The following is a 20577-nucleotide window of genomic DNA, read 5'->3' as shown; positions in this document are numbered from 1 at the left end:
AATTTTAACAAAAACGACGGAGTTGCGGTTTTATTTAATAATCCTAACATCTTGGTGAAGGGCAGCACTGTGGTGAGGCAAGGCCGGGCACTTTTAGTAAATCTGACCTTTTTAGACAGGGATTTTAATGTTCTTAATGTATATGGTTTTACGGAAAAAAACGAAAGATATGAGCTTTTAGAAGACTTGCAACCCCACATGCTAGGTAGGGCTCCCCTAATGGTAGCAGGGGATTTTAATTGTGTTTTATCTAAAACAGACAGGAAAAGGGTAGGGGAGGATTTCAGAGTGGACAAAACGTCGGTTTTATTGCAGGGTTTAGTCAGAGATTTTAATTTAGTCGACTGTTTTAAAATTTTGCATCAAAGAGAGGAGGGCTTCACCTGGTTCAGTGGTGATGGTACCAAAGCCTCTCGAATCGACTACGTGTTTACAAGGGACTGCCCGCCAACCGATGCTACATTAACCCCCCTTTTTTTCTCTGATCACATGATGCTGTCTTGCACCCTTTCACTGCCCATGGGTGTGACGGTAGGGGGAGGGCTGTGGAAGCTGAACTGTTCCCTGTTGGAAGACAAGAATGTAATTTTAGAATATAGGGAACAGTTCAGCCAATGGCAGACCCTCCAAGACTTTTATGATACACGTGCACAGTGGTGGGAGATGGTAAAGGACCGGACGAGACAGTTTTTTAGAAAGATAGGGAAAGAAAAGAAGAGTAGGGAAAATAAATGCATGTTGGGGTTGCAAAAAAGACTACAAAGGTATTTTAATCTTTTAAATAATGGTTTTGATTTTAACAATGAAATCCAGGATGTAAAAAAGGAAATGTCAGTTTTAGCCAATATAGAAAGTAAAGGGGTCCTTTTAAGAAGCAAAGAGAGAGAAATTGAAGAAGGGGAAAAGTGTACCAGATATTTTTTTAAGAAAATAATAACAAGGGGTGGGGGGTTAACCAGGGTTAAAACAGGGGATAGGGAGGTTAACACAACAAAAGAGATTTTAGAGGATGTGGAAAAATTTTATGGGGCTTTATATAGTTTTAAAAAGGTACACTCAGACACCGTAAAAGAAGTTTTAAATTTTGTTGAGAAAAGGGTCGACTGTCAAAATGAGATTTTAGCCCAAGATTTGAACATTTTAGAAACCCAAAAAGCTCTTGGAGGTTTTAAAAAGGGGAAGTCCCCAGGAGTGGATGGACTTCCCCTGGAGTTTTATCTAACATTTTGGGACATTTTAGGACAAGAGCTTTTGACAGTTTTTAAAGAGTTTGAGACCCTCGACAGACTTCCAGACAGTTTTAGAATAGGGATAGTTTCTTTACTTCACAAAAAAGGTGACCGGACTGACTTAAAAAACTGGAGACCCATAACACTTTTAAATTTCGATTATAAACTTTTTAGCAAAGTTTTAGCAACACGCATGTCAACTGTTTTAGAGGATGTGATTCACCCGGATCAAGCTTGTTCTGTGCCCGGAAGAAAGATAACAGACAACCTAGTGCTGATTAGAGACGCCATCTGTTACGCGAGAGACAGAAATATTCGGCTAGTAGTCCTAAATTTAGATTTTGAAAAAGCATTTGATCGAGTCTCGCACCAGTACCTCTTCCAGGTTCTGGAGAAAATGGGGTTTCCAAAGAGGTTTATAGCCTGGGTGGGACTGCTGTACAAGGGAATAGTCAGCAAAATTCTAATAAATGGGCATCTTTCCAAAGCTGTGAACATACACAGTGGTGTCCGTCAGGGATGTCCTTTATCTCCTCTTCTGTATGTGGCTTGCATCGAGCCACTGGCACAGATCTTGAGAAGGGACAAATGGATCAAAGGACTGGACGTTCCTGGGACGGGGGGACTGACGGCGACCTGTGTTTTATATATGGACGACGTAACTCTTTTAGCCACAGACGTTTTATCAATACGAAGAGCACTGGACTTGACTGACTGGTACGGTCGGGCCTCGGGCGCCAAACTCAATAGAAACAAGTCCGAGGCCCAGCTCTTCGGGCCGTGGGGAGACGTGGACACAGGAGGACTTGATTTGGTTTTTAAAGACAACGATTTTAAGATTTTAGGCGTTAAATTTGATAAAGACGGGGGTGGACGGGAAAACTGGACTGACTTGTTAGGGAAAGTTAGGAAAAGACTGGGGTTTTGGGGACTAAGACAGATGACGATGGAAGGCAAGGTTTTAATTTTTAAATCTGTGATTTTACCTCTGATTTTACTTGTCTGTTCTGTTTTTAGCCCCCCTCGGTGGTTCCTGGGGAAACTGGAGAGGGCGGTGTTTTACTTCCTGTGGGGGTCCAAGTGGGAGCGCCTGAAGAGGGAGACCATCAAGAAAAGGCCGGAGAACGGTGGAAAAGGCCTCCCAGACCCCCACCTGTTTTTAGGCAGCCGCTTCACCGCCCTGCACATTAGTTATGCCACGACCCCATCCAAAGAAAACAAGACGGCTGCAATGGCGCGATTTTGGATGGGGTCTTACCTACGAACACTGAAAATTTTACCAGTGGACTTGAAAACCCCAGTGTCTTTTAACTTGCCCAAAGAATACAGTTTTATAAAAAAGTTTTTAAAGAAATACCTTTTAGAGAGTGAAGATGTCACCATTTTAACTCAACACAAGTCTCTCATCTCTGTTGTGCAGGACCGGGAACCGGTGAGTCCAGTTCCGGGCCTCACACCAAGTGAGGCCAAACAAGTTTGGCGGAACGCGGCTCACCCCGCTCTCCAGAACAGGCACAAGGACTTATCGTGGATGGTGGCTCATGAGATCCTCCCGGTCAGGGCGGTTATGCACTCCAGAGGCATGGCCAAAAACCCCATCTGCCCGCGGTCCGGCTGCAATTCCCCGGAGACCGTCCACCACCTGCTCTGGGAGTGCAGCGCTGCGCGGGACCTGTGGGCCAAGACCGGCCCCCTGTATTTCCCGTGCCTACCAGCGGGTGGGGCCCAGTTCGGGTACCAGCTCGCCATCCTTGGGGTGGGCCGGGGCTTGAAGGACTTGACGGCACAGAAATTTACCTCGCTCTGGCTCACCCTCAACGTCATCAAGGATGCCATCTGGGCCACCAGAAACCTGCTGGTGGGGAAGCGCGTTACGGTAACCCTCCATGCATGCGAGCTAAAGGTAACATCAATGCTGCAGGGGTACCGGACGACGATATTCGGACGGGGGGGCCGGGGTCGCACGGAGAGGGTCCCGGCAGGCACCGACCCTGGCCGCCCGTAGATGCACCCTCACCACTCTGGCTACGGGAACAGCGGGCCAGCGGGCCGGAGGAGAGGGGATCTCCGCTGAGTCCACAAAGTAGCATCTCATGTCCCTGTTCTGGAGAGTGGGGTGATGACCCACTTGATAAGGACTCACCCCCGGTCTTGCACAATAGATGATTTTTAATTGGTGTTTTTTATTGTTTTATCATGAAAGAGGTTTTATTAACATATATATACGAGGCTTGTTTGCTTTTTTTTTTTTTTTTTTTTTAAATTTGTATTTTACTTTTGGAACTGACCGCACCTTTTAAACACACCTCAATAATGGACTTTTAAAAACAAGCAAAACACTGTGGTTTTAATCAAATGCTTTTTAACAATGATTGTTTCTTTCATTTTACCATGTGTATTTATTATATATTATATTGCTTGTTTTAATGTGTGATTAAAAAGAAAATGGTGTGTGAAAAAGAAAAAATGCAAATGGAAATGTAAATGGTGACAATAAAACTTTTTCGAAAGAAAAATCTGTTCTTATCAGTTTAATATCTGATACGTCCCCCATCCGGGGACTACATATTAAATGGATTTTTAGATCACGGAGCTGGAGCCGGGGCTTGCTCCGTCCACTCCATGCATCGGCCTGGTATTGCAGTGTCTCCAGGAACGGTGTGCTTTCCCTTTTTGGGGATTGCCATTTATTGTGTCGAATAGCAGAACAAGGAATGAGAGCTGCCATTGCAGATGCTGTGGTTTATTGCAAACTTTTTTCCTGATGTGTCCTCCTGGGGTCTTGGACTCTTCCACTAACGATGCACCCACCTGAGGTCTTGAAGTCTTTCACAGACGAGGTGGTGCATCGAATCAGGTGTGTTTGTTTAAAGAGAGTCATCTAAAACTGGCGTTGGGAAGCACCGGCCCATGAGCTTGGCAGTTTCCAGGCCAGTAACGGAAGGCACCCGTCCTTCCTTTCCTGGAGCGGGGGCGGAGGGCTAACCGTTGGTGAGGATGGTAGAGATGCAAATCAGACCTCTGGCTGACCGCCTGGGCCTTCATACTTACCTGGCAGGGGAGACACCATGATCAAGAAGGCGGTTCACCCAGGGCGAGGCTTGTCCATTGCACTCCGGCCATGCTGACCCCTGCGAATTCCCCAAATGCGGGAATCTCGACTGCATAATTTATGGTAGTGGGGGACTGCGTTCGCGCTCTCCCCTGAAATTGTTGGTGAAACAAAGCAGAAGAGGTTTTTACAGTTTTTTATTTATTTCCATTTCAGAATGGGGAGTTCTGTCACATGCGAGATACGTGTTGTGCGCCTGTGAAACAAAGTCACTTACGCTCTTGAAAAATCAGACCCTGGTGGGTAGTTTAGTTCGAACATAGCGCAGACCTTACTTTGAAAGTAGATTGGACTGACTGCAGCCTAGCTGTATCTGTCTCCATGTTGTTTGTTTGTCCTTTTTTTCGATTCGTATTAATTTTGTTGTCGCTTACAGCGCCACCTAGTGGCCTGTCGCCGCGCCCTTTTTCACCTGGCCTCGGACTGAGCCCCTGCACAGGTGTGCCGATTTGGGTGAAGGGATCTCACTCCTTCCCGGAGTTATAGCCATTCGAGCCACCTCGGACACGCCACCTTGGCACGTTTTTAGGTCCCCTCGCCAAGGTGAATGGAAATTTCCTCTTTTTTTGGATGATTATTGACAGTCAGACTCCAGAGAAGCTTTCTGTGCTGATTTGGGTGGGACTGGGCCAAATACCTGGCGCTAGGTTGCAAAAGAAGGTTTTCGACAAAATCCAAAATACCCGAAAATTTCGTCAGAGCGACGAGCCAATCTGAGACCTGCGTCTCGTTCGGCTCGAGCCAAGGATTCCGATGACATAAGGCACGTGGCTCTGCGACCAACCGTTTGGGAGTTACGAGCGATGCCGTACTTTCCGTCGCTGCAGTTCCACCGTCAGGCCGATCGGGACAAGGCCCGGTGACGTTGCAGACAGGGGAGGGTACTACGATCCCGCAGTGTTTCGGGTGTTTTCATCTTTGTTTGATTGTCTTTTTACATTACATTTTCCCTATTTTTCAGCTTACGGCGCCACCTACTGGCCTGTCGCCACGCCCCTTTTCGAGCCACCTCGGACACGCCACCTTAGCACGTTTTGAGGTCCCCTCGCCAAGGTGAATGGAAATTTCCTCTTTTTTTGGATGATTATTGACAGTCAGACTCCAGAGAAGCTTTCTGTGCTGATTTGGGTGGGACTGGGCCAAATACCTGGCGCTAGGTTGCAAAAGAAGGTTTTCGACAAAATCCAAAATACCCGAAAATTTCGTCAGAGCGACGAGCCAATCTGAGACCTGCGTCTCGTTCGGCTCGAGCCAAGGATTCCGATGACATAAGGCACGTGGCTCTGCGACCAACCGTTTGGGAGTTACGAGCGATGCCGTACTTTCCGTCGCTGCAGTTCCACCGTCAGGCCGATCGGGACAAGGCCCGGTGACGTTGCAGACAGGGGAGGGTACTACGATCCCGCAGTGTTTCGGGTGTTTTCATCTTTGTTTGATTGTCTTTTTACATTACATTTTCCCTATTTTTCAGCTTACGGCGCCACCTACTGGCCTGTCGCCACGCCCCTTTTCACCTGGCCTCGGACTGAGCCCCTGCACAGGTGTGCCGATTTGGGTGAAGGGATCTCACTCCTTCCCGGAGTTATAGCCATTCGAGCCACCTCGGACACGCCACCTTAGCACGTTTTGAGGTCCCCTCGCCAAGGTGAATGGAAATTTCCTCTTTTTTTGGATGATTATTGACAGTCAGACTCCAGAGAAGCTTTCTGTGCTGATTTGGGTGGGACTGGGCCAAATACCTGGCGCTAGGTTGCAAAAGAAGGTTTTCGACAAAATCCAAAATACCCGAAAATTTCGTCAGAGCGACGAGCCAATCTGAGACCTGCGTCTCGTTCGGCTCGAGCCAAGGATTCCGATGACATAAGGCACGTGGCTCTGCGACCAACCGTTTGGGAGTTACGAGCGATGCCGTACTTTCCGTCAGGCCGATCGGGACGAGGCCCGGTGACGTTGTAGACAGGGGAGGCTACCACCATCCCCCAGCGTTTTTAGGTCTCCCAAAACTTACCAAAGCCGAGATGGGCATCGCCGTGTCCGGCTTCCTCCCTGCTGCGTCTTAGCAGCATCGCTTCTCGGCCTTTTGGCTAAGATCAAGTATCTTGTCGGACGGTTGAGACTGCGATCGCCTCTTGGAGGTTTCCTGACTCGAGATCGTTTCATATCTTGAGTCACACAACTTCGAGAGGTATATTGAACTCTGCTGCTTCGGGCTCCAACAAGTTTTAAGGTGAGGTCTTTTAATTATTTATTTTGTTATTTATTGTTGTATTTATTGTTGTTTTAAGTTTTTAGGCTGTTGGTGCCTCCATCATGTCGGCTGCCCGTGCCGGCGTGCGGAGGCACCACAGCGTGCGTTTTTTATTCAGGCAGGGTGAGGGGAAGCTCCTGGGAATGTCCCGTATGGACTTTTCCAGGAAGCTGATCCAAAAGACCCTAGCTTTTAAATGTGACGACCTGAATTGTTTGATGACTCTGCCCTTGAACAAAGGATTTGATGTTAGTTTTAAAACCGCTTCCCTACTTAATGACTTTTGGCAAAGGTTTGAATCAGTTAAAGCCCAGTTCTCCATGTTCACTGTTGAGAAACTTTCTGATAACACACTTAAAACTGTGATTGTCAGGATGTTCAATGAAACCGTGACTGGAGATGATATTTGTGTTTGGTTGGGTAGATTTTGCACTGTTCGAGGCCAGCCTGTCAAAGTGTTAGATGAAGATGGCATTTGGACATGCTCCTGGCGAATTCCCATTAAACAATGGGAAGACGCTGGGGGCTACCAGGGCCTGAAACATCTGCCTTCCATGATTGTGCTCGGAGAGAACAGAGGCTACATACATTATCAAGGAATGCCCAAACTCTGCAGAAAGTGTGGAAGTTTTGGTCATCTAGCTGAAGCATGCCAAGAGTTAATCTGTGGGAAGTGTAGAGAAATTGGTCACAGTTTTGATGACTGTACCAATGGCAGACGGTGCAATCTTTGTGGAGAAACAAACCATCTCTACAGAGACTGCCCTAAAAGTTTTGCCAACAAGCTAAAAATGGCCGCCCCACATGGGCAACAAACGAAGGAACAAAGGAGAGAGGAGGCGGTCCCTGAGGTTTTGGCGGGAATTTCAAATTCCCAGCCGGCCTCAGGGATTGGGCAGGAAGGAGGAAGTGGGGCGGCCACAGGGGCGGAGGCAACGGAACAGGAAGTGGTAATGGAAGGAGAGGAAAGTGAGGAAGAGTCACTGGTAACAGTTTCGGATGGGGTGGAAGAATCCACCGGGAGTGAGACACAGTGTTCACTCCCTAATGCTCAGGTGCAAAAAAGACCTGCGGGGTCTCCTCTGATTGTAACGGAGGAGAAAAAATCTAGGGCAGCATATAAGCTCGATAGTTCCGACTCGGTAGATCTGGAGCGCATGTGGCCCCTAGAGTCCCCAAATGAGGTTTCCTTTTTGCACATTAAGCTAACAGCATCATCGCCAAAGGAGCCACAAGAGGTTCCCTCTGTGGCCTCTGAAGCGACAGGCATTTGCCCTCCTGACCTCAGCTCATCTGGGGAAAAGGAAAGACAAATGCTACAAGATGTAACATGATTTTAATCATATTTTTGTAGTCTTTTTATTGTCTTCTGTTTTAAATGCCTCATACCTTTTTAACCCTACTGCTCATGGCCCTCACCATCTCTACTATCAATGTCAGAAGTGTGAGGTCCACCATTAGAGCACAGAGTATTTTGTCCCTTTTAAAATCTTTTAAGTCAGATTTGTTTTTATTACAAGAGTGTTCTCTGCCCTTTTTAACTAGGTACACAAAAATGGAAGAGCTATGGTCCGCAGGAGCCTCCATATGGAGCGGATCAAATTTTAACAAAAACGACGGAGTTGCGGTTTTAATTAATAATCCTAACATCTTGGTGAAGGGCAGCACTGTGGTGAGGCAAGGCCGGGCACTTTTAGTAAATCTGACCTTTTTAGACAGGGATTTTAATGTTCTTAATGTATATGGTTTTACGGAAAAGAACGAAAGATATGAGCTTTTAGAAGACTTGCAACCCCACATGCTAGGTAGGGCTCCCCTAATGGTAGCAGGGGATTTTAATTGTGTTTTATCTAAAACAGACAGGAAAAGGGTAGGGGAGGATTTCAGAGTGGACAAAACGTCGGTTTTATTGCAGGGTTTAGTCAGAGATTTTAATTTAGTCGACTGTTTTAAAATTTTGCATCAAAGAGAGGAGGGCTTCACCTGGTTCAGTGGTGATGGTACCAAAGCCTCTCGAATCGACTACGTGTTTACAAGGGACTGCCCGCCAACCGATGCTACATTAACCCCCCTTTTTTTCTCTGATCACATGATGCTGTCTTGCACCCTTTCACTGCCCATGGGTGTGACGGTAGGGGGAGGGCTGTGGAAGCTGAACTGTTCCCTGTTGGAAGACACGAATGTAATTTTAGAATATAGGGAACAGTTCAGCCAATGGCAGACCCTCCAAGACTTTTATGATACACGTGCACAGTGGTGGGAGATGGTAAAGGACCGGACGAGACAGTTTTTTAGAAAGATAGGGAAAGAAAAGAAGAGTAGGGAAAAGAAATGCATGTTGGGGTTGCAAAAAAGACTACAAAGGTATTTTAATCTTTTAAATAATGGTTTTGATTTTAACAATGAAATCCAGGATGTAAAAAAGGAAATGTCAGTTTTAGCCAATATAGAAAGTAAAGGGGTCCTTTTAAGAAGCAAAGAGAGAGAAATTGAAGAAGGGGAAAAGTGTACCAGATATTTTTTTAAGAAAATAATAACAAGGGGTGGGGGGTTAACCAGGGTTAAAACAGGGGATAGGGAGGTTAACACAACAAAAGAGATTTTAGAGGATGTGGAAAAATTTTATGGGGCTTTATATAGTTTTAAAAAGGTACACTCAGACACCGTAAAAGAAGTTTTAAATTTTGTTGAGAAAAGGGTCGACTGTCAAAATGAGATTTTAGCCCAAGATTTGAACATTTTAGAAACCCAAAAAGCTCTTGGAGGTTTTAAAAGGGGGAAGTCCCCAGGAGTGGATGGACTTCCCCTGGAGTTTTATCTAACATTTTGGGACATTTTAGGACAAGAGCTTTTGACAGTTTTTAAAGAGTTTGAGACCCTCGACAGACTTCCAGACAGTTTTAGAATAGGGATAGTTTCTTTACTTCACAAAAAAGGTGACCGGACTGACTTAAAAAACTGGAGACCCATAACACTTTTAAATTTCGATTATAAACTTTTTAGCAAAGTTTTAGCAACACGCATGTCAACTGTTTTAGAGGACGTGATTCACCCGGATCAAGCTTGTTCTGTGCCCGGAAGAAAGATAACAGACAACCTAGTGCTGATTAGAGACGCCATCTGTTACGCGAGAGACAGAAATATTCGGCTAGTAGTCCTAAATTTAGATTTTGAAAAAGCATTTGATCGAGTCTCGCACCAGTACCTCTTCCAGGTTCTGGAGAAAATGGGGTTTCCAAAGAGGTTTATAGCCTGGGTGGGACTGCTGTACAAGGGAATAGTCAGCAAAATTCTAATAAATGGGCATCTTTCCAAGGCTGTGAACATACACAGTGGTGTCCGTCAGGGATGTCCTTTATCTCCTCTTCTGTATGTGGCTTGCATCGAGCCACTGGCACAGATCTTGAGAAGGGACAAATGGATCAAAGGACTGGACGTTCCTGGGACGGGGGGACTGACGGCGACCTGTGTTTTATATATGGACGACGTAACTCTTTTAGCCACAGACGTTTTATCAATACGAAGAGCACTGGACTTGACTGACTGGTACGGTCGGGCCTCGGGCGCCAAACTCAATAGAAACAAGTCCGAGGCCCAGCTCTTCGGGCCGTGGGGAGACGTGGACACAGGAGGACTTGATTTGGTTTTTAAAGACAACGATTTTAAGATTTTAGGCGTTAAATTTGATAAAGACGGGGGTGGACGGGAAAACTGGACTGACTTGTTAGGGAAAGTTAGGAAAAGACTGGGATTTTGGGGACTAAGACAGATGACGATGGAAGGCAAGGTTTTAATTTTTAAATCTGTGATTTTACCTCTGATTTTACTTGTCTGTTCTGTTTTTAGCCCCCCTCGGTGGTTCCTGGGGAAACTGGAGAGGGCGGTGTTTTACTTCCTGTGGGGGTCCAAGTGGGAGCGCCTGAAGAGGGAGACCATCAAGAAAAGGCCGGAGAACGGTGGAAAAGGCCTCCCAGACCCCCACCTGTTTTTAGGCAGCCGCTTCACCGCCCTGCACATTAGTTATGCCATGACCCCATCCAAAGAAAACAAGACGGCTGCAATGGCGCGATTTTGGATGGGGTCTTACCTACGAACACTGAAAATTTTACCAGTGGACTTGAAAACCCCAGTGTCTTTTAACTTGCCCAAAGAATACAGTTTTATAAAAAAGTTTTTAAAGAAATACCTTTTAGAGAGTGAAGATGTCACCATTTTAACTCAACACAAGTCTCTCATCTCTGTTGTGCAGGACCGGGAACCGGTGAGTCCAGTTCCGGGCCTCACACCAAGTGAGGCCAAACAAGTTTGGCGGAACGCGGCTCACCCCGCTCTCCAGAACAGGCACAAGGACTTATCGTGGATGGTGGCTCATGAGATCCTCCCGGTCAGGGCGGTTATGCACTCCAGAGGCATGGCCAAAAACCCCATCTGCCCGCGGTCCGGCTGCAATTCCCCGGAGACCGTCCACCACCTGCTCTGGGAGTGCAGCGCTGCGCGGGACCTGTGGGCCAAGACCGGCCCCCTGTATTTCCCGTGCCTACCAGCGGGTGGGGCCCAGTTCGGGTACCAGCTCGCCATCCTTGGGGTGGGCCGGGGCTTGAAGGACTTGACGGCACAGAAATTTACCTCGCTCTGGCTCACCCTCAACGTCATCAAGGATGCCATCTGGGCCACCAGAAACCTGCTGGTGGGGAAGCGCGTTACGGTAACCCTCCATGCATGCGAGCTAAAGGTAACATCAATGCTGCAGGGGTACCGGACGACGATATTCGGACGGGGGGGCCGGGGTCGCACGGAGAGGGTCCCGGCAGGCACCGACCCTGGCCGCCCGTAGATGCACCCTCACCACTCTGGCTACGGGAACAGCGGGCCAGCGGGCCGGAGGAGAGGGGATCTCCGCTGAGTCCACAAAGTAGCATCTCATGTCCCTGTTCTGGAGAGTGGGGTGATGACCCACTTGATAAGGACTCACCCCCGGTCTTGCACAATAGATGATTTTTAATTGGTGTTTTTTATTGTTTTATCATGAAAGAGGTTTTATTAACATATATATACGAGGCTTGTTTGCTTTTTTTAAATTTGTATTTTACTTTTGGAACTGACCGCACCTTTTAAACACACCTCAATAATGGACTTTTAAAAACAAGCAAAACACTGTGGTTTTAATCAAATGCTTTTTAACAATGATTGTTTCTTTCATTTTACCATGTGTATTTATTATATATTATATTGCTTGTTTTAATGTGTGATTAAAAAGAAAACGTTGTGTGAAAAAGAAAAAATGCAAATGAAAAAAATGTAAATGGTGACAATAAAACTTTTTCGAAAGAAAAAATCTGTTCTTATCAGTTTAATATCTGATACGTCCCCCATCCGGGGACTACATATTAAATGGATTTTTAGATCACGGAGCTGGAGCCGGGGCTTGCTCCGTCCACTCCATGCATCGGCCTGGTATTGCAGTGTCTCCAGGAACGGTGTGCTTTCCCTTTTTGGGGATTGCCATTTATTGTGTCGAATAGCAGAACAAGGAATGAGAGCTGCCATTGCAGATGCTGTGGTTTATTGCAAACTTTTTTCCTGATGTGTCCTCCTGGGGTCTTGGACTCTTCCACTAACGATGCACCCACCTGAGGTCTTGAAGTCTTTCACAGACGAGGTGGTGCATCGAATCAGGTGTGTTTGTTTAAAGAGAGTCATCTAAAACTGGCGTTGGGAAGCACCGGCCCATGAGCTTGGCAGTTTCCAGGCCAGTAACGGAAGGCACCCGTCCTTCCTTTCCTGGAGCGGGGGCGGAGGGCTAACCGTTGGTGAGGATGGTAGAGATGCAAATCAGACCTCTGGCTGACCGCCTGGGCCTTCATACTTACCTGGCAGGGGAGACACCATGATCAAGAAGGCGGTTCACCCAGGGCGAGGCTTGTCCATTGCACTCCGGCCATGCTGACCCCTGCGAATTCCCCAAATGCGGGAATCTCGACTGCATAATTTATGGTAGTGGGGGACTGCGTTCGCGCTCTCCCCTGAAATTGTTGGTGAAACAAAGCAGAAGAGGTTTTTACAGTTTTTTATTTATTTCCATTTCAGAATGGGGAGTTCTGTCACATGCGAGATACGTGTTGTGCGCCTGTGAAACAAAGTCACTTACGCTCTTGAAAAATCAGACCCTGGTGGGTAGTTTAGTTCGAACATAGCGCAGACCTTACTTTGAAAGTAGATTGGACTGACTGCAGCCTAGCTGTATCTGTCTCCATGTTGTTTGTTTGTCCTTTTTTTCGATTCGTATTAATTTTGTTGTCGCTTACAGCGCCACCTAGTGGCCTGTCGCCGCGCCCTTTTTCACCTGGCCTCGGACTGAGCCCCTGCACAGGTGTGCCGATTTGGGTGAAGGGATCTCACTCCTTCCCGGAGTTATAGCCATTCGAGCCACCTCGGACACGCCACCTTAGCACGTTTTGAGGTCCCCTCGCCAAGGTGAATGGAAATTTCCTCTTTTTTTGGATGATTATTGACAGTCAGACTCCAGAGAAGCTTTCTGTGCTGATTTGGGTGGGACTGGGCCAAATACCTGGCGCTAGGTTGCAAAAGAAGGTTTTCGACAAAATCCAAAATACCCGAAAATTTCGTCAGAGCGACGAGCCAATCTGAGACCTGCGTCTCGTTCGGCTCGAGCCAAGGATTCCGATGACATAAGGCACGTGGCTCTGCGACCAACCGTTTGGGAGTTACGAGCGATGCCGTACTTTCCGTCAGGCCGATCGGGACGAGGCCCGGTGACGTTGTAGACAGGGGAGGCTACCACCATCCCCCAGCGTTTTTAGGTCTCCCAAAACTTACCAAAGCCGAGATGGGCATCGCCGTGTCCGGCTTCCTCCCTGCTGCGTCTTAGCAGCATCGCTTCTCGGCCTTTTGGCTAAGATCAAGTATCTTGTCGGACGGTTGAGACTGCGATCGCCTCTTGGAGGTTTCCTGACTCGAGATCGTTTCATATCTTGAGTCACACAACTTCGAGAGGTATATTGAACTCTGCTGCTTCGGGCTCCAACAAGTTTTAAGGTGAGGTCTTTTAATTATTTATTTTGTTATTTATTGTTGTATTTATTGTTGTTTTAAGTTTTTAGGCTGTTGGTGCCTCCATCATGTCGGCTGCCCGTGCCGGCGTGCGGAGGCACCACAGCGTGCGTTTTTTATTCAGGCAGGGTGAGGGGAAGCTCCTGGGAATGTCCCGTATGGACTTTTCCAGGAAGCTGATCCAAAAGACCCTAGCTTTTAAATGTGATGACCTGAATTGTTTGATGACTCTGCCCTTGAACAAAGGATTTGATGTTAGTTTTAAAACCGCTTCCCTACTTAATGACTTTTGGCAAAGGTTTGAATCAGTTAAAGCCCAGTTCTCCATGTTCACTGTTGAGAAACTTTCTGATAACACACTTAAAACTGTGATTGTCAGGATGTTCAATGAAACCGTGACTGGAGATGATATTTGTGTTTGGTTGGGTAGATTTTGCACTGTTCGAGGCCAGCCTGTCAAAGTGTTAGATGAAGATGGCATTTGGACATGCTCCTGGCGAATTCCCATTAAACAATGGGAAGACGCTGGGGGCTACCAGGGCCTGAAACATCTGCCTTCCATGATTGTGCTCGGAGAGAACAGAGGCTACATACATTATCAAGGAATGCCCAAACTCTGCAGAAAGTGTGCAAGGTTTGGTCATCTAGCTGAAGCATGCCAAGAGTTAATCTGTGGGAAGTGTAGAGAAATTGGTCACAGTTTTGATGACTGTACCAATGGCAGACGGTGCAATCTTTGTGGAGAAACAAACCATCTCTACAGAGACTGCCCTAAAAGTTTTGCCAACAAGCTAAAAATGGCCGCCCCACATGGGCAACAAACAAAGGAACAAAGGAGAGAGGAGGCGGTCCCTGAGGTTTTGGCGGGAATTTCAAATTCCCAGCCGGCCTCAGGGATTGGGCAGGAAGGAGGAAGTGGGGCGGCCACAGGGGCGGAGGCAACGGAACAGGAAATGGTAATGGAAGGAAAGGAAAGTGAGGAAGAATCACTGGTAACAGTTTCGGATGGGGTGGAAGAATCCACCGGGAGTGAGACAGAGTGTTCACTCCCTAATGCTCAGGTGCAAAAAAGACCTGCGGGGTCTCCTCTGATTGTAATGGAGGAGAAAAAATCTAGGGCAGCATATAAGCTCGATAGTTCCGATTCGGTAGATCTGGAGCGCATGTGGCCCCTAGAGTCCCCAAATGAGGTTTCCTTTTTGCACATTAAGCTAACAGCATCATCGCCAAAGGAGCCACAAGAGGTTCCCTCTGTGGCCTCTGAAGCGACAGGCATTTGCCCTCCAGACCTCAGCTCATCTGGGGAAAAGGAAAGACAAATGCTACAAGATGTAACATGATTTTAATCATATTTTTGTAGTCTTTTTCTTGTCTTCTGTTTTAAATGCCTCATACCTTTTTAACCCTACTGCTCATGGCCCTCACCATCTCTACTATCAATGTCAGAAGTGTGAGGTCCACCATTAGAGCACAGAGTATTTTGTCCCTTTTAAAATCTTTTAAGTCAGATTTGTTTTTATTACAAGAGTGTTCTCTGCCCTTTTTAACTAGGTACACAAAAATGGAAGAGATATGGTCCGCAGGAGCCTCCATATGGAGCGGATCAAATTTTAACAAAAACGACGGAGTTGCGGTTTTAATTAATAATCCTAACATCTTGGTGAAGGGCAGCACTGTGGTGAGGCAAGGCCGGGCACTTTTAGTAAATCTGACCTTTTTAGACAGGGATTTTAATGTTCTTAATGTTTATGGTTTTACGGAAAAGAACGAAAGATATGAGCTTTTAGAAGACTTGCAACCCCACATGCTAGGTAGGGCTCCCCTAATGGTAGCAGGGGATTTTAATTGTGTTTTATCTAAAACAGACAGGAAAAGGGTAGGGGAGGATTTTAGAGTGGACAAAACGTCGGTTTTATTGCAGGGTTTAGTCAGAGATTTTAATTTAGTCGACTGTTTTAAAATTTTGCATCAAAGAGAGGAGGGCTTCACCTGGTTCAGTGGTGATGGTACCAAAGCCTCTCGAATCGACTACGTGTTTACAAGGGACTGCCCGCCAACCGATGCTACATTAACCCCCCTTTTTTTCTCTGATCACATGATGCTGTCTTGCACCCTTTCACTGCCCATGGGTGTGACGGTAGGGGGAGGGCTGTGGAAGCTGAACTGTTCCCTGTTGGAAGACAAGAATGTAATTTTAGAATATAGGGAACAGTTCAGCCAATGGCAGACCCTCCAAGACTTTTATGATACACGTGCACAGTGGTGGGAGATGGTAAAGGACCGGACGAGACAGTTTTTTAGAAAGATAGGGAAAGAAAAGAAGAGTAGGGAAAAGAAATGCATGTTGGGGTTGCAAAAAAGACTACAAAGGTATTTTAATCTTTTAAATAATGGTTTTGATTTTAACAATGAAATCCAGGATGTAAAAAAGGAAATGTCAGTTTTAGCCAATATAGAAAGTAAAGGGGTCCTTTTAAGAAGCAAAGAGAGAGAAATTGAAGAAGGGGAAAAGTGTACCAGATATTTTTTTAAGAAAATAATAACAAGGGGTGGGGGGTTAACCAGGGTTAAAACAGGGGATAGGGAGGTTAACACAACAAAAGAGATTTTAGAGGATGTGGAAAAATTTTATGGGGCTTTATATAGTTTTAAAAAGGTACACTCAGACACCGTAAAAGAAGTTTTAAATTTTGTTGAGAAAAGGGTCGACTGTCAAAATGAGATTTTAGCCCAAGATTTGAACATTTTAGAAACCCAAAAAGCTCTTGGAGGTTTTAAAAAGGGGAAGTCCCCAGGAGTGGATGGACTTCCCCTGGAGTTTTATCTAACATTTTGGGACATTTTAGGACAAGAGCTTTTGACAGTTTTTAAAGAGTTTGAGACCCTCGACAGACTTCCAGACAGTTTTAGAATAGGGATAGTTTCTTTACTTCACAAAAAAGGTGACCGGACTGACTTAAAAAACTGGAGACCCATAACACTTTTAAATTTCGATTATAAACTTTTTAGCAAAGTTTTAGCAACACGCATGTCAACTGTTTTAGAGGACGTGATTCACCCGGATCAAGCTTGTTCTGTGCCCGGAAGAAAGATAACAGACAACCTAGTGCTGATTAGAGACGCCATCTGTTACGCGAGAGACAGAAATATTCGGCTAGTAGTCCTAAATTTAGATTTTGAAAAAGCATTTGATCGAGTCTCGCACCAGTACCTCTTCCAGGTTCTGGAGAAAATGGGGTTTCCAAAGAGGTTTATAGCCTGGGTGGGACTGCTGTACAAGGGAATAGTCAGCAAAATTCTAATAAATGGGCATCTTTCCAAAGCTGTGAACATACACAGTGGTGTCCGTCAGGGATGTCCTTTATCTCCTCTTCTGTATGTGGCTTGCATCGAGCCACTGGCACAGATCTTGAGAAGGGACAAATGGATCAAAGGACTGGACGTTCCTGGGACGGGGGGACTGATGGCGACCTGTGTTTTATATATGGACGACGTAACTCTTTTAGCCACAGACGTTTTATCAATACGAAGAGCACTGGACTTGACTGACTGGTACGGTCGGGCCTCGGGCGCCAAACTCAATAGAAACAAGTCCGAGGCCCAGCTCTTCGGGCCGTGGGGAGACGTGGACACAGGAGGACTTGATTTGGTTTTTAAAGACAACGATTTTAAGATTTTAGGCGTTAAATTTGATAAAGACGGGGGTGGACGGGAAAACTGGACTGACTTGTTAGGGAAAGTTAGGAAAAGACTGGGGTTTTGGGGACTAAGACAGATGACGATGGAAGGCAAGGTTTTAATTTTTAAATCTGTGATTTTACCTCTGATTTTACTTGTCTGTTCTGTTTTTAGCCCGCCTCGGTGGTTCCTGGGGAAACTGGAGAGGGCGGTGTTTTACTTCCTGTGGGGGTCCAAGTGGGAGCGCCTGAAGAGGGAGACCATCAAGAAAAGGCCGGAGAACGGTGGAAAAGGCCTCCCAGACCCCCACCTGTTTTTAGGCAGCCGCTTCACCGCCCTGCACATTAGTTATGCCACGACCCCATCCAAAGAAAACAAGACGGCTGCAATGGCGCGATTTTGGATGGGGTCTTACCTACGAACACTGAAAATTTTACCAGTGGACTTGAAAACCCCAGTGTCTTTTAACTTGCCCAAAGAGTACAGTTTTATAAAAAAGTTTTTAAAGAAATACCTTTTAGAGAGTGAAGATGTCACCATTTTAACTCAACACAAGTCTCTCATCTCTGTTGTGCAGGACCGGGAACCGGTGAGTCCAGTTCCGGGCCTCACACCAAGTGAGGCCAAACAGGTTTGGCGGAACGCGGCTCACCCCGCTCTCCAGAACAGGCACAAGGACTTATCGTGGATGGTGGCTCATGAGATCCTCCCGGTCAGGGCGGTTATGCACTCCAGAGGCATGGCCAAAAACCCCATCTGCCCGCGGTCCGGCTGCAATTCCCCGGAGACCGTCCACCACCTGCTCTGGGAGTGCAGCACTGCGCGGGACCTGTGGGCCAAGACCGGCCCCCTGTATTTCCCGTGCCTACCAGCGGGTGGGGCCCAGTTCGGGTACCAGCTCGCCATCCTTGGGGTGGGCCGGGGCTTGAAGGACTTGACGGCACAGAAATTTACCTCGCTCTGGCTCACCCTCAACGTCATCAAGGATGCCATCTGGGCCACCAGAAACCTGCTGGTGGGGAAGCGCGTTACGGTAACCCTCCATGCATGCGAGCTAAAGGTAACATCAATGCTGCAGGGGTACCGGACGACGATATTCGGACGGGGGGGCCGGGGTCGCACGGAGAGGGTCCCGGCAGGCACCGACCCTGGCCGCCCGTAGATGCACCCTCACCACTCTGGCTACGGGAACAGCGGGCCAGCGGGCCGGAGGAGAGGGGATCTCCGCTGAGTCCATAAAGTAGCATCTCATGTCCCTGTTCTGGAGAGTGGGGTGATGACCCACTTGATAAGGACTCACCCCCGGTCTTGCACAACAGATGATTTTTAATTGGTGTTTTTTATTGTTTTATTATGAAAGAGGTTTTATTAACATATATACGAGGCTTGTTTGCTTTTTTTAAAATTTGTGTTTTACTTTGGAACTGACCGCACCTTTTAAACACACCTCAATAATGGACTTTTAAAAACAAGCAAAACACTGTGGTTTTAATCAAATGCTTTTTAAAAATGATTGTTTATTTCATTTTACCATGTGTATTTATTATATATTATATTGCTTGTTTTAATGTGTGATTAAAAAGAAAATGTTGTGTGAAAAAGAAAAAATGCAAATGGAAAAAATGTAAATGGTGACAATAAAACTTTTTCGAAAGAAAAAAAATCTGTTCTTATCAGTTTAATATCTGATACGTCCCCCATCCGGGGACTACATATTAAATGGATTTTTAGATCACGGAGCTGGAGCCGGGGCTTGCTCCGTCCACTCCATGCATCGGCCTGGTATTGCAGTGTCTCCAGGAACGGTGTGCTTTCCCTTTTTGGGGATTGCCATTTATTGTGTCGAATAGCAGAACAAGGAATGAGAGCTGCCATTGCAGATGCTGTGGTTTATTGCAAACTTTTTTCCTGATGTGTCCTCCTGGGGTCTTGGACTCTTCCACTAACGATGCACCCACCTGAGGTCTTGAAGTCTTTCACAGACGAGGTGGTGCATCGAATCAGGTGTGTTTGTTTAAAGAGAGTCATCTAAAACTGGCGTTGGGAAGCACCGGCCCATGAGCTTGGCAGTTTCCAGGCCAGTAACGGAAGGCACCCGTCCTTCCTTTCCTGGAGCGGGGGCGGAGGGCTAACCGTTGGTGAGGATGGTAGAGATGCAAATCAGACCTCTGGCTGACCGCCTGGGCCTTCATACTTACCTGGCAGGGGAGACACCATGATCAAGAAGGCGGTTCACCCAGGGCGAGGCTTGTCCATTGCACTCCGGCCATGCTGACCCCTGCGAATTCCCCAAATGCGGGAATCTCGACTGCATAATTTATGGTAGTGGGGGACTGCGTTCGCGCTCTCCCCTGAAATTGTTGGTGAAACAAAGCAGAAGAGGTTTTTACAGTTTTTTATTTATTTCCATTTCAGAATGGGGAGTTCTGTCACATGCGAGATACGTGTTGTGCGCCTGTGAAACAAAGTCACTTACGCTCTTGAAAAATCAGACCCTGGTGGGTAGTTTAGTTCGAACATAGCGCAGACCTTACTTTGAAAGTAGATTGGACTGACTGCAGCCTAGCTGTATCTGTCTCCATGTTGTTTGTTTGTCCTTTTTTTCGATTCGTATTAATTTTGTTGTCGCTTACAGCGCCACCTAGTGGCCTGTCGCCGCGCCCTTTTTCACCTGGCCTCGGACTGAGCCCCTGCACAGGTGTGCCGATTTGGGTGAAGGGATCTCACTCCTTCCCGGAGTTATAGCCATTCGAGCCACCTCGGACACGCCACCTTAGCACGTTTTGAGGTCCCCTCGCCAAGGTGAATGGAAATTTCCTCTTTTTTTGGATGATTATTGACAGTCAGACTCCAGAGAAGCTTTCTGTGCTGATTTGGGTGGGACTGGGCCAAATACCTGGCGCTAGGTTGCAAAAGAAGGTTTTCGACAAAATCCAAAATACCCGAAAATTTCGTCAGAGCGACGAGCCAATCTGAGACCTGCGTCTCGTTCGGCTCGAGCCAAGGATTCCGATGACATAAGGCACGTGGCTCTGCGACCAACCGTTTGGGAGTTACGAGCGATGCCGTACTTTCCGTCGCTGCAGTTCCACCGTCAGGCCGATCGGGACAAGGCCCGGTGACGTTGCAGACAGGGGAGGGTACTACGATCCCGCAGTGTTTCGGGTGTTTTCATCTTTGTTTGATTGTCTTTTTACATTACATTTTCCCTATTTTTCAGCTTACGGCGCCACCTACTG

The 20577-nt window shown here is 46.8% G+C and overlaps 4 protein-coding genes, 3 non-coding genes and 3 pseudogenes across 12 annotated transcripts in view; all 10 read left to right on the top strand.

The window, feature by feature from the left end:
* The window catches only part of LOC128011137 (uncharacterized), a 50491-nt gene extending 47026 nt beyond the window's left edge, over positions 1–3465 (top strand). The window contains exon 3 of the mRNA XM_052593262.1: positions 2247–3465. Within this exon, the coding sequence (XP_052449222.1) occupies positions 2247–3234 (988 nt within the window). The 3' untranslated portion in view covers positions 3235–3465. The remainder of the gene's footprint in view (positions 1–2246) is intronic.
* The window catches only part of LOC128011136 (uncharacterized), a 99918-nt gene that overhangs the window by 1817 nt on the left and 77524 nt on the right, over positions 1–20577 (top strand). Inside the window, exons 2-4 of one of the 6 annotated variants that reach the window (XR_008182477.1) lie at positions 15212–15338; positions 17513–17818; positions 17916–19001. Coding sequence is in view for 2 of the 6 variants with exons in the window: in XM_052593259.1 (XP_052449219.1) it covers positions 15222–15343; positions 17513–18500 (1110 nt within the window). In the remaining 4 variants the exon portion in view is untranslated. Of the gene's footprint in view, positions 1–6373; positions 6569–15211; positions 15344–17512; positions 19002–20577 lie in introns of those variants that run through there. The other 5 variants (XM_052593258.1, XR_008182478.1, XR_008182476.1 and 2 more) reach the window with 5 other exon arrangements.
* On the top strand, positions 57–11900 carry LOC128011138 (uncharacterized). Its single transcript, XM_052593264.1, has 2 exons — positions 57–72; positions 10436–11900. The coding sequence occupies exon 2, from the start codon at positions 10617–10619 to the stop codon at positions 11421–11423; it is 807 nt and encodes a 268-aa protein (XP_052449224.1). The 5' UTR covers positions 57–72; positions 10436–10616; the 3' UTR covers positions 11424–11900.
* LOC128012647 (uncharacterized) lies at positions 3725–3898 on the top strand (annotated as a pseudogene).
* On the top strand, positions 4273–4436 carry LOC128012386 (U1 spliceosomal RNA). The gene has a single exon (XR_008182909.1). It is a non-coding gene; the product is annotated as a U1 spliceosomal RNA (small nuclear RNA).
* Positions 11903–12077, top strand: LOC128012662 (uncharacterized; annotated as a pseudogene).
* On the top strand, positions 12452–12615 carry LOC128012385 (U1 spliceosomal RNA). Its single transcript, XR_008182908.1, has one exon. It is a non-coding gene; the product is annotated as a U1 spliceosomal RNA (small nuclear RNA).
* Positions 13575–20577, top strand: part of LOC128011143 (uncharacterized) — a 168918-nt gene continuing 161915 nt past the window's right edge. The window contains exon 1 of the mRNA XM_052593269.1: positions 13575–13645. The gene's annotated coding sequence lies outside the window, so the exon portion shown is untranslated. The remainder of the gene's footprint in view (positions 13646–20577) is intronic.
* On the top strand, positions 18978–19154 carry LOC128012651 (uncharacterized; annotated as a pseudogene).
* On the top strand, positions 19529–19692 carry LOC128012384 (U1 spliceosomal RNA). Its single transcript, XR_008182907.1, has one exon. It is a non-coding gene; the product is annotated as a U1 spliceosomal RNA (small nuclear RNA).

Source organism: Carassius gibelio, chromosome B23 (assembly GCF_023724105.1).
Source record: "Carassius gibelio isolate Cgi1373 ecotype wild population from Czech Republic chromosome B23, carGib1.2-hapl.c, whole genome shotgun sequence".
Lineage (NCBI taxonomy): Eukaryota > Metazoa > Chordata > Actinopteri > Cypriniformes > Cyprinidae > Carassius > Carassius gibelio.
Note: the sequence above shows the minus strand (reverse complement) of the source record. Positions and strands in the feature narration are given on the sequence as shown.